This window comes from Triticum urartu, chromosome 7A (genome assembly GCF_056163025.1).
Source record: "Triticum urartu cultivar PI428250 chromosome 7A, HENAU_Tu73, whole genome shotgun sequence".
NCBI classification, from domain to species: Eukaryota; Viridiplantae; Streptophyta; class Magnoliopsida; order Poales; family Poaceae; genus Triticum; species Triticum urartu.
Genome location: NC_141879.1, coordinates 87,135,363 through 87,152,294, shown reverse-complemented (window position 1 = coordinate 87,152,294; position 16,932 = coordinate 87,135,363). Strand labels below are relative to the sequence as shown.

Here is a 16,932-nt window from a genome sequence, read left to right as displayed (position 1 = left end):
TGATAACTATGTGTGTCGTGATACCTGTTTTAGGAACAAAGTTTCGCCAACCATGTTCTACAACTCAACAAGAAGGTTCGCCAATATTTCTATCACACGCGTGTGCAATTTTACTTAGTTGTCATTATCGTGTAAAGTTTACATCAATACATATAAAAAAAGGTTACATTCCATATGTGATAATTCAATAAAGTGACTTTGTAGGGATACATCTTTCATACGTGATAATTCAATAAAGTGAAAATAAAGATGCTCTAATTAATTAATTTAACTGGAGAAGCAAGAAAGCAGCAGCAAGAATCAGTGCCTCCAGCTTTGTCCACTCATCCCAAAACACCTGAAGGTACATACAGCTGAGCTGATGCAAGAGCAAAAAGAAAGAATCAAACCAGATCAGATCAAAGCGGTTTCATCATTAAGGACTACATACTAAAAATCAAGTGGTGGCATGACTCAGAGCACCAAATCTGGAAGGAAATCATCTTTACTCTAATCTAATGCATTACTGGCTCTATTCAAGATCGGAACGCCGTCACTCGCGTGGACTGCACATTTTTTGCATCGTGCTCTGTGGTCACTTTACTCACTAACCTTAAAACTGTCCTTTTTTGGATGGGCTAGTACATAAGTGTGCTCATCAATCTAGCAACCTTAAACAACATGGTACTACTAGCTAACCTTCTATAACTTGGATGTTACCTTTACCACACAAATGCCAATGTTTCTGCCACACCCACCTCAATAAGTACGGCTACCAAAGACGCAACCAACAAACTTTTCCAAGGTGTCTGAAATACAAACTGCAGGCAATACTGTAATCACCATAGGCAAGAAATTGAATGAAAAGAAACTGAAGTATTTATGCGCAAATAGAGGTTTCACTAACGTGGCCGATTTGTACCAAAGACGCAACCGAGTTTATTGGTTGTGGTGGATCTATGACTTCTAATCTGCTGTAAGGTTTTGGAATCTTACATGTTAATGGCATCAAAAGTCGTGCCTCGATTGTCCAAAAAAATCATGCCGTTTGTCGCCTTCCATATCGACCATGTTAATGTTAATATACAATTGGACAGTCGTACCAAGATATAAGTACATGGTTATGAAGAAATTGTACTACCGACATGTTATGTGGTAACGTGCCGAGATACAATTTGATGGCCCACCAAGATATAAGCACACAATTTTATTTCATTTTGCAGGTATGAGCACACGACTTTTAATAAATTAAGTGTATCACTCACAAGTTACATGGTAACGAGTCGAGATTCAATTGAATAGCTCTACCCAGATATAAGCACACAGTTCTAAAGAAAGTGTACCACTCACATATACATTGCAAGATATGAACACACCGTTTTTAGAAAATTGTACACCCACGTACTACTTTGGTTTTGAAAAGTGTAAGAGGTATGAGCACACGGTTTTAAAGAAACCAGAAACCACTTCCCTCCTAACAAGAAATGGAGCAGGTTCTATCACTCCAACGGTCCAACCTCAGTTAGAAACAAATCTACAACTTTGAATAGGTACCACGCGACTGCTAGACTATTTCAATGGTTCGAACAAAAAGAGGCTGGCCTGGTTGCTGACCCCATATTGTACGGCACAGGTCATGGCAACATGTCCGAAGCCAATAGGCCATCCTCGTACCCAAAGTCTAAACTATGAACAGTCGCAACAATATTATATATTATGGACGTCCTTGTCGCATCCACCGAGGAAATTAGTATGTAGTGGGCCATTAATTAACCTAATTTACAATTAAAAGCGTATTTAGCGAGTTGTTTAAGCCTAGGTTAGTGTTGTCATCACATGGGGCCTCTCGATCCCTTTTGGTTTCCAGACCATTACAAGCAAGCCAACAATACAAAAAGAGCTAGCTGGATCAGGTAGCAGCTGGGGGGAAAGCTTCAACTAGCTAGATTAGACTTGTCGATTGTCACCCAGATAGTAGAGAAGAAACAATTAGCAGCCTCTAGCTTCCCTCCATTTCGATCTGTTCTTAATTACTTTTGTCAATCGGCCGGCTAGCCGGCAGAAGAGAGATCTAGAGAAGAGGAAGAAGAAGAAGAAGAAGAAGATGGGGAGGGGAAAGATTGCGATTGAGAGGATCGACAACACAACGAACCGGCAGGTGACCTTCTCCAAGCGCCGCGGAGGGCTGATGAAGAAGGCCCGGGAGCTTGCCATCCTCTGTGACGCCGATCTCGCGCTCATCGTCTTCTCCAGCACGGGTCGCCTCTACGACTTCGCGAGCTCCAGGTATGTTAGTTAGACAATTTGTTCCTGCAACCTCCCAATACTCTATCAGTTACTCAATTTCATCCGCTCATAATCTGGATGTGTTCCTAATTTTTTTTTTTTGTCTTCATCAGCGGAATGGAGGCAATACTAGAGCGGTACCAGGAGGCGAAAGAGGAGCACTGCGGAGTGTTGAATCCAACATCTGAGGCAAAGGTATGTAACTATGTATGCATAGTAGCTTTTCCATGCCACACATATATTTACCAAAGAAAAGGAAGTGGTGAAACAAATAGAAATCAAGCTTGGATGATGATCTAGCAATATAAGATCTCAGATTATCTGCGTTTGAGTGGAATTTTGTATTTTATTTCGTAATATTTCAAACTATGCAATAAAAATGTCTGCATGCATATCAATCGGTGCAGAACCCGGAGATATTCCTCCTTTTCGCAAAAAATAGCAATCAAGCTAGCAAAAACAGTTCTGAAGTTGTGTGCTCATTCAGAAAAATAGCAATCAAGCTAGCAAAAGATGTATATATAGTCATTTCCATGCACTAATTAACTAAAGTGGCTAATTATTCAGTTGAACAGTTAACACCTACCTGTTAGTAGTTGTCGTACGTTAGTGACTCCTAACGAATCTAAATCTCTAATCAAAGTTAGTGACGCAAACAATTAGGGGATCATCATCTTTATTGATTAATTTAGTAGGTCAGGGTCTTGGTGAGGTGAATGATGCACATTTCTCCTCACGTTTCTTGGTCCCATGAATGATTGAATGATGCCAAATGGAAAGTGTGTGACATCTTTGCAGTTTCATCTATCTTGGCCTTCACGGCCATCATCGGAAATGCTCAGGCCCAGAAATTTATAATGGCTGGCGGATGAGCCGAATATGATATACAACTAATGATATGAGCATATGGTAGAGTAGTTAATGAAAACAAAGAATCATTAAGTGCTCTGCTGTTCAAAGGAATTCCATAAGTTTTTTCAGGATTTGGATCCTTAGGGAAAATTCCTAAGATTGCTTTTGGTTCATAAATAAGTTTAGGTTTCTTACCACGTATTACCCGTGGTACCTAAGGATTGCTTTGGATGAAAAGTTTCCATGCACTCAAACCTCTTCTTTGAAATCATCTATTTTACCTGCAGCATCAGATACTCTTCGATCCAAATTCCTATGTTTTCAAGTCTTATAGGATTCAAGAAAAAAAATGCAATTCCAATCACATGTTTTTCCTTTTTCCCGCATTTTGAGAATCATGTGAATCAAAGGGGACCTAACAACCTCTTTGGTTCGGTATTATAAAAATACAAGAACATAAAAAATAATATCAAAATGGATGCCACATCATGTTAATTAGTACATATGTTTAATACGAATCATTGAATAATAGAGCCTGTTTGGTTGCACTATAGTAAAAATGAGAATTTTGTTTGGAAGGATTGCAAACATGCATAGTTGTCAAAGAAATAAAGACAAACACCATGATGTTGCTCAATGGAAAATTTCCTTTTGAACTGCATGTAGAGGAGACAATATAACATGTTCCTATGGTTTTCTAATCCTACAAACTTAAAAAGTCCAACGAAAATTAAACCGATGAGGCCCCTAAAAATGCTATCATATAGGGGTGGGGGTGTATTTAGAAAACTGTGGCTATCACATCACTATCTAGATATCCACTCAGTTTCTCTTCCAAATATCCCCTCATGGCTATCACAGGACTCATCCATGGCCCGATGGCTTGTAACTCCATGCATGTTTTCTTGTCTCAAGTGTGACCCAAGCTACCTAAGATTTGGATATGTGATGCATGAAACTCAAGTCATTCCTAGAAATATCTATCTAGAAATATTGTAGAAAAATACCGACCACTAGAAAACCTCCAAAACATACTATTTGTAGCTAGATTGTCCAATTCTGTCACTAGTCTGTGCCAGATTTTGTCCATTCTTCATTTCAGGAAATATATGTAATACTTTTCCCCATGTAGATATTTTTGGATAATCTTAGCTTTTGCTAAACCCCATTCATCCTAAGATGCATATGGACAACCTCATTACATCGCCGCATTACAAAGATATCAACTTTATCTTGTTGCCAAAAGCAAGGGAAGATAAAATAGCATGGACCAACAGAGACGAACATGCCAAACAATATCACTACAAACATCCATAAGCCCGCCATTGTCACACTGTCCAAAACACGAGATAAACTCCCTAGTGGTTCACTCAGGCTTCTTTGGGCAAGATCCAACATTAACAACTATCTATGTTGCACCTTCTGCAATAACACATACGACTACGACCAATTGGTACACGAGAGTATCACCTGCTGCATACAGGAATGAACTTCCTTGTTGTTAAAAATGACATCATTCTGCATAATAAGATAGACCAAAACATCGTTGTGTGGCCTAACCAAAATGAGAGATCTTAAGATGTATAATCTCTACTGGGATGAGGTCTAAGGACTAGAGGGAGAGGGTTGAATAGTCCAATTAAACAATGCTACTCCAATTTTTAGGGTTGAAGGTTTTAGGACAAGACAATGATGACTAGAGAACTAAAAGTACTTAGGGCATCTCCAATGCCAACCCCAACATGGACCCGGTATTCGTTCGCAGACCGGTCAAGACTAGTCCACGAACACTGATGCAGGAGTCGACCATCCAACCATGTTCCCTAACTGCCTGCCCCCTGTTTTCTCTAAGACTACAACACTCAAAATAATTACAGAAAAATAGCACAATTCATCCATAAATGACATGAAAATATATCTAGTACAACAATAGTTCAAATGTAAATATTACATCTGATAAAACCGGATGTTGAACAAGCTTTTCGAATTCATACCGCCCCTTGAGCTCCATCCAATAATGTATGTGCGTGAATGGCCTGCCCTCAGTCCAGTAGTACATCACAATAGTGCGTGTAGAAGATACAACGTGTAGAGAAACATTGAGTGAATGAATGAATAACCAACATATAGATTGATAGGAAGCAAAACTTATAATCTCAATGGTTGACCACCCCGATGGCCAGATTTCTCTACTCGTGTGATCACACCACAAAATTTCATGACGGAGTTGCGGATGGTGTACCATCAATGCAATATCAACTTCACATTGCGTACATGGATGAAGTTCATCTCGTAGGGCGCGAAGTCCTTACGCGAATAAAATGAAGCATGCATGCGCTGCCAAAAGATTAAGCCCATTGAGTTCCTGCCTACAAAGTCTGCAGATATGGCCAACCATGAATCACACAACAACTCATCCTCAATCACTAATTACCCCACCATTTTGCTTACTCTTGAAAACAACAAGAAGTTCAACAAAAAAATCTCGATGGCATTTGAAAGAACACCTGCTGGGTGTGGTTTCCACCATGGACGTCATTGGCAGGGGCGGAGGGTACCTGGCCATAGAGGGATATTGGGTAGACGACGGTCTAGTCTAAGGAGGGCAAGCATGTTTGTATGGGCTGCGAGTGTCCTATAATGCCTGGGTGGCGGCTAGAGAGGTACAATGGTGGCGGTGATCAAGGAGGATGCGGATGCAAAGCAAGGGGGAGCAGCGGCGGAGTGGGAGAAAACTAGACTAGGAGGGGGCTTTGGATGGGATGGGGGTGTCAGAGTCCTACGTGGCGGTGGTCTGGACTCTCAGAAAGCCCTCTGCCCCCCCGTTTTCTTTTCGTTTTCAAGATATGGGTGCCCAGACCGGTCCATGGACCAATGGGGTACGTATTGGATGGAAAAATGGTTTGGAGATCTTAGTCTGGATGGATGCGAGCAGTTTGAGGGTCAGCGTTGGAGATTCCCTTAGCAAGAAAGTAAACAAGCATATTGAGAAGCGAAAAATAATAACTTCCAAGTAATTAAGTAGGAGGTAAGGTAATGGGAATGCAAACACTCATGACGGTAAGATGTTTTCCCCGTGGTTTGGATGGTTGGCAATGTCCTATATCTACGTTAATGAAGGCTTTGAACCAATAGTTCTAGGATCACAAGGGTCTCAATTGCATTGCCCACCAAGCACCCCACCCAGTGCACTAAACCTATTTCATCATGGCTTTCACTTAGAAGCCCCACTAAGGGAAGATCTTCACCAAGTGGGCAGTCTTAGAGCCCATACAAACTCTTGAATCTTTCATTTATGGAACTTGACATGCTCTTAAGTGACTCCTAATTTTCTAGGATGCACCCACTATCCAAGAGTAACAAGATGAGCAAAGTTTCTTGATGAGAACTCCTTGAATGACCTTTAGTCGAAGCTTCTCTCAAGAATACAAAGGATCACTCTCCCACAAGGATAGGATTGCGGTCAAAGAGATGAACTTAAGTAGGGATGCAAGAATGGATTTCTTGGCCTTCAAAGCATCAATAAGTGAACATTCAATCACCCAACACTTCTTTTATTATCTTCTTGCCTTGGACCTCTCTTCCCTATGGTGGAGACGGATGGAGTGGAGTGGGGGTGGAGTGGCTTGCAAAGGGTGGAACGAGTGAGTGGAATGACTAAGGATGGAATGGAATAGTTGCGACCGCGAATGGGTATGTGAGGATATTTATAGAGAGGGTCCAAATCTGACCATTACTTCAAAAAATAACTAGGCTCAGAAGTGCCAGAGGAAAAAATAGTGGAATTGTAGAGATAATTCCAATAAATTCAAATGACTAGTGCATTGCTTAGGAGCTAGATGAAATAAGTACTCATAAGTATCTTATGAAAAGAATGAGCTGTGGTTTCGAAACAAAAAGGAATCCTTTTTTGCAAACATGGAATGACTCCGGAGTATGGGTTAAACCAATTGATTCTCGGTAGTACTGCAGTACACATTAAGAACATCTCAAAATGAGAATTAGTAGAAAGTGTCTAAGTCATAGCTCGAAAGTACAGGCAGCGGAGGTGCCAAACTTATACCGTGACTCACAAGTACAAATTGAAATGGATGAAGTGCTAATAAAAATGTTATGTTCAGAAGTGTCAGAGTGAATGGAGAATATTTCAAGGTGGATTGGTTCGAGAATTCTAAAAAAGAATGATTCTAAACTATGGAAACTGGACATATGTCTGAGTATCAAAACATATATCTCTAGATGTACCGGGGCTTAAAAAGATTCATACAAGTGAATGGTGAGGGGTGGATTATCAGGAATTTCTCTTAGAATCTGTTTCTTAGAGTTCAAATAGAAGTACTTTGATTGTGCCTTCTGCATACTACGATTGTCCTAAACTCAATGTGAATCTTGGATTAACTAGAAAACTATAAATACATGCTAAAAGCTTGAGGTAGACAACAACTACAAAAATTGTATGTAGGATTCATAAATGACATTTCACTTATATCCATGGAACATCTATAAGAAAATTAGTCCTAGTCCCTAAAATAAACTCATTAAAAACATTAGTGACCTTAGATGGTTTTATCATATATCACTAAAACCATGTAGGGTATCTTGGAGATGACCTTTCAACTTCCGTAATCAAGACCCAAAAATATGCAAAATACTACAAGGCATGGTAATATTAAAGTCTAAATACATAAGTCCCCATGTAGTAAATGCTAGACAACAAGTAAAAATAGATGTTGAATGGTTTCTTGTTCATAACAACAGCTACAACAAGTATCCCTGGGACATATTAATTGACCAAATTATCCTTAGTTAGTATAACTATTTAACTGGTAATCAAAGGTAAACTTTTATCTCCAAAGGTAATTTAAGATGCAACAAATTTTTAGACCTAAAATTGGCCCTCTTGTTGACTAAGACGAACACATCAGGTGCATAGGGAAAACTCCACAAGTGCGATGATAATGCTATCATTTAAGCAAGTCATGGTTCATTTCTAGCCACGTATCTACAATCTCGGGGATAACCTCATTCCAGCCTGCTAAATGTTGGCCAATGACAACCCTACTAAAATCCACATGTGGGTGTCCTGTTTCAATAATCGCAGAAACATTGGCATTTCTATGACAAACAATACTAAATATTCATGGGTTAGAACAGAAAGAGGCCTATATCCTTGATTTACATATCCTCTCAAAACCAAATTGATTGACCATTTCCACCTTAAGAGAACAAAATTGGACAAAAGTATTCTTAACCTTCAGGAGGTCCTTTCAAAAGTGGGAGCCTATTGGTTTTACATTAACCACTAAGAGTGTTTTTTGCCCAAGTACTTAGTACTATATATGTAAGAGAAACTACTACACTTCATCCTTTCTTAGAAACTTAAACAACCATTTACTAAGATGACACATATTTTTGACTTCTAGATCGTGAATCTCAGGGCTACACCCGTTGTTTGGTATACACAAAATATCTCAGGGCTACACCCATCATGTATGTAATTAAACAAGTTTGGAATCCTTTCACAATTATCTATATTGTTTCATTTGCTCAATTGGTGCTCGCCCGTAATTTGGAGGAGGGGAATGATGCGGGAGAGAAGAAGGGGATCTCCAAGACGCGGGTACGTGAATGACATGTGAGGGTCGAAGGAACGAGGGCCTATGTGACAAGACGCTACATGGGGTGAGTCCGGTGAGGTTGGTGGCACTGAACTCCATGACATATGGGGCAGAGGACTCACCTATTTGATATTTTCCTTTTTCTAAAAATCTAAAACTCCTTCGTATGTCTAGGTACTCCATATATGTTGATGTGTAAAAGTTTCATAAATTTTAGGAAAATATTACTATATATTATACATTAAATGAATTTCTGCGCACTTACTGAAAGTGATCCCATTTTGAACTATAGGTGTATCAAATAAGCAACAAAAATATATTTAAGGAAATACATGCAATTAGCAGTCATCTCGTGGAAAAGGATGAGATATTCAACTTTGTGCTATGATAAATCTAGCCGGAGTTTTGCATGATTTCAGAGTATTGATAGATATCTTAATCAAAGTCAAAAAAAAAAATAGAACTTGGTATGATACCCTGATATAGACGCATGGCCGTGCAATAAAAAATTGAGAAGAATACACAAAACAAAAATAGCAGGTTGTTCAGAAAATGGACTATCTCCGATGAAGTTCCGTAAGATTCCTCGAAAATCTCCAACTTTTTACCACCCAAACCAATTTCAGTGACCATTCGAGCTCTTTTTCACTTCAAACTTTCTCTACAACTTGCTTTAACATCTATTATGACAAGTGTGAATTAAAATCAAAACTAGTTACAAAATAATCTTTTTAGCATTATCTTTCAAGGCTAAAAATGAAAGAATATCTAAAATGTTGTCCAAAATTAGAAAAATTGGCAAGGAGTCTTAATATTGGTGTAGTATATTATGATAACTAGCAACGTGTCCGTGCGTTGCAACGGATCCAAAGTAGAATAGTACTTGTTTGAAAGAAAACACTCTTGTTTTGATATACATATATACCACTAAAAATATATTATTTTTCACTCAAAATATATTTCTCAGACTGTTTTGATGAGTTGAGGGAGGGATGTGGTTGCTCATAAGATAATAAGGTGTTTTCTGCAAATTGGAGCAGAGAAGTGGGCTATTGTTGCAAAAATGGCACAACTTGCCTCATATCCGTTAGATGCAGAATCAATGGTCAGAAATGACGGATGACATACACACCATCATCACCAACCTAGTCTTTTATAGGAGTATAGAAATTCTGAGAAGAATACACATAAGTTAAATAACGATTCTTCACGAGGTGAATTATCTCCCATAACATCCAATGCAAATATCCAGACAACCCTTTTGAAGTAACCAGTTGAGATCATTTTCACTTCAAAATTTGTGTGCACTTCGCTTTAAATTTTTTTAATAAAAATTGTGAATGAAAATCAACATTTATTATGTAACTATCAACATTTAGCATTTCCTACAAAAGAAATTAGAAGAAAATTAAATAATAAAAATAAAAGTTGTCAAAAATAGTCAAACTTGGCACGGTGTCCTAATATTGGAGCATGAGGTTATCATTAGATCTCACATGATTTATGAAAGTTGGAAAGCCCACTTCCTTAGGAATGACCCTTTTGGCACCCTCCACTCCGTTTAGATGTCGATAAAGTTTTGGACACACAGGCCGTTGCAGTCAAGCATTTCCTTGTCCCCCTCGATGTTGAAGCCAGCGAAAACATACTTCTCATTGCGCAAGAAGTGGTAACTTTTAAAAAAAGGGATTTTATTGACTCAAAAGGAGCATCAAGAGGATGCAGACCCAAAGAGCACACACTTGCCCTCTGCATTGCTCGCATGCACACAACCAACACCAACACACGCATACAAAAACACGCCGACAAATAGCAAAGTCATATAAGACCAAAGCTATGCGTAGGCGATGAAAAAAATCTAAAGCGATTAGATCCATGATCAATAAATTACAACAATGACCATGTCCACACCAACCATCTCATGACATCACATAGACAACGAGGTTATTCAACAACAACGACTTCAAGAAGGGGCCGACACTCAAGCATCGCCGTCACCGGATCCAACCACCAAGGTCAGAATCTAGGTTTTGGCCCTGAAGAATAAATCTCAGCATATCCGAGAATGCCTTCCATAAGGTAACGACATAAAAACATCGCCATTGCCAGGTATAACCAGCTCGGGTCGGACCTAGGCTTTCACCCCGGAGCTCACGACCGGGTGCCTGAGTCGCACCACCATCGAAGTCATCAAGTATTGTCACCACCACTTTTCCATGGTCCCAGTAGCTACATGCGGCGCGACTGTCACCGCTACACAACCATCCCTTTGCATCAAGTCGTTATCCATCCAACCACCGGATCTAGAGGAAGAACCCCCGTGAAGACCTTTCGGTGGCCACTGTAATCCACGGCAAGGTCGTTGCCGTAGGCCGGAGCCGTTGCCATCATGACCATCACCAACGACGAAGTACACATCGCTGACTACCACCTCACCGAAGAGTCCTTCTCATGCCCATCGGCCTAGAGACCAACATGGCAAGGAACTGGAGCATGAAACACGGATCATCATCACCAATGTCCAGCCGCGCAACCGCCAGAGTCAGCACCACATCCAACCGAGATCAGCACCGAGTCGTGCCGGCCACGGTCGAGCCAAACCTTTGCGGCTAGATGGCCCCAGATTGAAACCTTTCAGAAACAGCCGGATTCAAGGAACGCATAAACGGGAGTCCCACTCGCGCCGGAACAGACCAGGTCTATGTGTCTCCAGCTCGAGGATTGGACTAGGAAGGCCACAACTGCCGTTGTCGCCCGCCGGGATCAAAGGTCAACCCATAGCTCGACGGATCTAAAGTTCTGACCACCACAAGCAAACCACGTGAAAGGACAGCCACTGGACACCAATCGCGCGTCCTGCAGCCGCCACAGCAAAGGCCAGCGGCGAGGAGGGATTGACAAGGGAGGATCTAGGTGTGGTAGCGGGGGGTTTTCCCGGGTCGCCAAGGGCTGGCGACATGGGAGTCCACTGGCCCGACCACGAGATAGTGTAACTGGCTTATGAAAACAAACTACCCCAAGCAGTTCCTCTCATGCACTCGGCTCTGAACAGTCATCACGCAAATAGAGGGACAAAACTGTGAGGCTATGCCGTGCGGAAACCGTGTCGATGGCGGGCGCTGAGAGAATGCGACAACAGCGAGCCTGAGGCGGCAACGTCGGATGAGCAGCTTGAGGATGTGTGTGGAAGTGGTGGGAAGAAAAGGGGCTCTATGCGCTAGCAAATATGTGTATGCGCCATGTTGCAGGTGGCCCCCTCATAGGAAGGATTGGTTAAACGGGTCCCCTCTTTTGTTGCTCTTGTGGACCCCACATCAACAAGTCCCGTCAAACGAGTCCCGTCAATATTGGTGGGCCCAAATCATATTTTTTTTTTGAAATTATGGTCTCAACAATGGCCCCCACATCAGCCGGAATGGTTAACCGATTCTCCTTCTCAATATTGGTGGGCCACATTAGAGTGGAAATATGAAAATTATTAGCTCAATAGTTGGCCCCACACCGAGTGGAATGGTCAATTGAGTCTCCTTGTCACTGCCGTTGACATGGCCAATGTTGGGGAACACAGTAATTTCAAAAAAATTTCTATGCACACGTAAGATCTATCATGGTGATGCATAACAACGAGAGGGGAAGAGTGTTGTCTACGTACCCTCGTAGACCGTAAGCGGAAGCGTTATGACAACGCGGTTGATGTAGTCGTATGTCTTAACGATCCGACCAATCCTAGTACCGAAAGTACAGCACCTCCGCGATCTGAACACGTTCGGCTCTGTGACGTCCCACGAACTCACGATCCAGCAGAGTGTCGAGGGAGAGCTTCGTCAGCACGACGGCGTGATGACGACGATGATGAAGCTACCAGCGCAGGGCCTCGCCTAAGCACTACGACGATATAACCGGGGTGGATTATGGTGGAGGGGGGCACCGCACACGACTAAGGGGTCAATGATCAACTTGTGTGTCTATGGGGTGCCCCCTGGCCACGTATATAAAGCATGGAGGGAGGAGGAGGCCGGCCCTCATAGGGCGCGCCCAAAGTGTGGAGTCCTACTAGGACGCCCTAGTCCTAGTAGGATTCCACCTCCCACATGGAATAGGAAAAAGGGAAGGGAGAAGGAGAAGGAAGGAAGGGGGCACCCCCTTTCCCTAGTCCAATTCGGACCAGTCCACGGGGAAGGGGCACGGCCACCCTTGAGGCCTTTCTCTCCTTTCCCTTATGGCCCATTAAGGCCCAATACGAATTCCCGTAACTCTCAAATACTCCGAAAAATATCCGAATCACTCGGAACCTTTCCGATGTTCGAATATAGCCTTCCAATATATCGATCTTTACGTCTCAACCATTTCGAGACTCCTCGTCATGTCTCCGATCTCATCCGGGACTCTGAAGAAACTTCGGTCATCAAATCACATAACTCATAATACAAATCGTCACAGAACGTTAAGCGTGCGGACCCTACGGGTTCATGAACTATGTAGACATGACCGAGACTCATCTCCGGTCAATAACCAATAGCGGAACCTGGATGCTCATATTGGTTCCTACATATTCTTCGAAGATCTTTATCGGTCAAACCGCATAACAACATACGTTGTTCCCTTTGTCATCGGTATGTTACTTGCCCGAGATTCGATCGTCAGTATCATCATACCTAGTTCAATCTCGTTACTGGCAAGTCTCTTTACTCGTTTCGTAATGCATCATCTCGCAACTAACTCATTAGTCACACTGCTTGCAAGGCTCATAGTGATATACATTACCGAGAGGGCCCAGAGATACCTCTCTGATAGATGGAGTGACAAATCCTAATCTCGATCTATGTCAACTCAACAAACACCATCGGAGACACCTGTAGAGCATCTTTATAATCACCCAGTTGCGCTGTGACATTTGATAGCACACAAGGTGTTCCTCCGGTATTCGGGAGTTGCATAATCTCATAGTTAGAGGAACATGTATAAGTCATGAAGAAAGCAGTAGCAATAAAACTGAACGATCATAATGCTAAGCTAACTGATGGGTCTTGTCCATCACATCATTCTCTAATGATGTGATCCCGTTCATCAAATGACAACACATGTCCATGGCTAGGAAACTTAACCATCTTTGATTAACGAGCTAGTCAAGTAGAGGCATACTAGGGACACTCTGTTTGTCTATGTATTCACACATGTACTAAGTTTCCGGTTAATACAATTCTAGCATGAATAATAAATATTTATCATAATATAAGGAAATATAAATAACAACATTATTATTGCCTCTAGGGCATATTTCCTTCAGCCAAGTGGTGGGTTCCAAATGTAAAGGAACGAGCCAAACGAGACGATGTCGCAACGACAACTCACTAAGATGGCACACAGGGGTATGCAACTAATTTTATCGCAATCCCTAATGGCACAAATGAAAATACGGAAGTTTGAGTGGCAAGACTCGAATATTCAATTTTAGCAGTGACACCGACCGATTTGTGTCTACTGTAAACTAGCGGCGGTGAGTTCTATACCACATATGGGCCCTTGTTTTTGGTTTGTCACTAGTCTCGGCTGTTGCGTATAGTAACTTATCGCTAAGGGGGGCATCAGTGGTGACTTTTCAGCTGAATTTTCTATATGTCCCCTTATAGGCTCGTCCATCGTCTATAGAAATTCATCAGCGGGCTCATCAGTGGTGACCTTTTTAGCCAAAGTTTCTATATGTTCCCTTATGGGCCACAAGGTGCCCATCAATCGAGGGGGTTGAACATAGGGTCAACTAGATGATACCCCATGTGTTGCTACGAGAATCGGTTGCAATATATTTCAATGAGATTTAATTGTTGGAATATAGATATGTAGAATTATAACACGTGAAACAAATTTTAAATATATATGATTTATTATATTTGATTATATACAGTTTTAAAATATTTATTGAATATAAGTAGAATAATAAATGAAAAATATTTTCGGATGCATGGTTGCATGTGGTGCTTGGTATTTGCTCACGCAAGCTTGCATTTTTTTGAAAAGGGGAAATACCCCGTCCTCTGCATCATCATGATGCGCACAACCATTTTTATTAAAAGGAAATAAATAGGTCTGTGGATGTTGAGATAAATAAGTTAGTGGGATCACTCTCCTAGGTATATACGATGTGCACTAGTAGACCACACAAGGAAGCAATGTTATGGACCTCTAATTAATTTGGTGTGCTTGTATTTAGTATCCTTGTAGTTAGTATCTTATTTCATCTCTATTTGTTGGGCAGTTATGGCAGAGGGAGGTTACAACCTTGAGGCAGCAAGTGCAGAACTTACAACATAATAATAGGTAATATTAATGTACTTTAGATTGTATCACCCATGCATTGAAGTGAAATGCCAATTAGTATAGCTATTCAGAAGTTGTTGTTTGGGTGGTTTCATATGCAAATTAATTGAATGAAAATAGTGTGCCATACTGCCATGCATGCATGTCAAGATCTCTCACCTGGACACTATGCCAGTGAAAATCCATGTATTCAGTTGTAATGAATTGAGAAGCTAGCTAGGTAGCTACTAGCTAGTTATACCGTTAAATCATGTGCCCTGATATGATGTTAGGCAACTCTTGGGAGAGGAGCTATCTGGTACCACTATTCGAGATTTGCAGTTTCTGGTGAACCAAGTTGAGATGAGCTTACATTCCGTAAGAAAGAGGAAGGTGGCCTTTTCTTTGCCCTTCTCTTTCCCTTTTCCCTTTTTCCTATTTTTGTTTCATACATACTTTACTTACAATTGATTTCTTTAGGAGGAAATTATGGCTGCGGAGATCCACGAACTCAACCAAAAGGTTCACTACATCCTCTTCATGTTCTTGCTTCTGCAGCTGTTGGTGTTAAATTAGCTCAGTTTGTTTCAATTATCGTATATGTGTCTGTTATTAACAGCCGAGGTATGATGAGATGGAATTTGCTTTTGCAGGGATTTCTTATTCAGAAGGAAAATATAGAGCTTGGTAAGAAATTGAGCATTGCTCATGAGCACAACATAGAGTTACAGAAGAAGGTAAGAAATGCTAGTAGCTAATATATCCTAGCTTGTCATCTGTAAAGTCCAGATATACTTTGAAATTAATCATTGATGAATCACATGCTATAACATATGCATTAGCAAGTCATCGAAATACATGACCGCATATATATGATTTGAAAAAGAGGAGACAAATTTGAAGGATCAATATAGAATTCACACACATTTTTTTTTGAGAATGAACCCACACACATTTTCTCGGGTGGATTTTATTCAACACTTCACATCCTATATAGTGTATTGGCGTGTCTAAGTTCTAACACAGAGTCAAGTAAAAATATAAATCTTTCAGAAAAGGTCATAATGTGTTGGACAAACTAGAAACGCGATGCAACCGCATAATTTATTTAAAAGTTGTTGGAACTGGTCGCAAATTATATAAGAGCCCTGGCTAATATGACATTGATCATACTAGCTTCATTTTTTTTATTGCAAGCATCGAAGGAAGCTGATACTTGACAAACTATTAATGTGTGTTATTAGCTTTCCGGGGCCATGGCATCGAGTGAGCAGCAAGCCAGTGGAAGCACCTCAAAAGCTGCTGCCGGGTTATTGTTGTCGACTAGAGTACGTGAACCAAATATCGACCTTGAGTTGCGCCAGCAGGAGCATGAGGATGAATAACATCTACTGTCTCGTCCGCTGCATGCAGTAAGTATTGTAATTCATGTGTCGGTTAAATAATTAAGAAAATCCATTTGCTCAATCGCATGAAAAGCAAGTCACAGTTAATTACATTTCTAAATTCATGTTTATTGTTTTGCACCAGGCAGCGTCAACAGTATTTTCAGTCCATGCGTGACGATCAAAGCCCTTTTGGCGCAATTTGAAGCAAAAACCTGTTTAGAACCATTTTTTTGTGGTGTTGTCACAAATATTGTTATATAGCAGCAGATGTAGTTTGTTTGTGAGTCTAATTACCGATCTTAACAAGGTAAGAGAAGATCAAGTATATTATGAACGAACATGTAAACTTAATTATGTTTTTGTTTACTTGTATATATTGATCACAATTTACAACCTAATTAACGAGCTTCTGTTTTTTTCCAGAAACGTAATTAATGAGTTGCATATAGGCAGCTATTGAGTTTGTGTTGCGAGTCAGATTATCGGTCGTTTACAGACTTTGGAGGTCACAGTGA

General features: G+C 40.8%; 1 protein-coding gene across 1 annotated transcript; it reads left to right on the top strand.

Moving 5' to 3' along the window:
- Positions 1 to 1,855: 1,855 nt before the first annotated feature.
- LOC125524481 (MADS-box transcription factor 23-like) lies at positions 1,856 to 16,732 on the top strand. Its single transcript, XM_087534663.1, has 8 exons — positions 1,856 to 2,265; positions 2,379 to 2,460; positions 14,989 to 15,050; positions 15,323 to 15,422; positions 15,510 to 15,551; positions 15,683 to 15,766; positions 16,274 to 16,441; positions 16,560 to 16,732. Exons 1-7 carry the CDS (start codon positions 2,084 to 2,086, stop codon positions 16,412 to 16,414), a joined length of 693 nt encoding a protein of 230 aa, XP_087390789.1. The 5' UTR covers positions 1,856 to 2,083; the 3' UTR covers positions 16,415 to 16,441; positions 16,560 to 16,732.
- Positions 16,733 to 16,932: the final 200 nt, after the last annotated feature.

Excerpts from the sequence above, each read along its gene's own strand:
- LOC125524481 (XM_087534663.1), top strand. The coding sequence starts at position 2,084 with ATGGGGAGGGGAAAGATTGCGATTGAGAGGATCGACAACACAACGAAC. Across the intron at positions 15,423-15,509 it reads ATTCCGTAAGAAAGAGGAAG|GAGGAAATTATGGCTGCGGA; the intron begins GTGGCCTTTTCT and ends TGATTTCTTTAG. Across the intron at positions 15,767-16,273 it reads ACATAGAGTTACAGAAGAAG|CTTTCCGGGGCCATGGCATC; the intron begins GTAAGAAATGCT and ends GTGTGTTATTAG.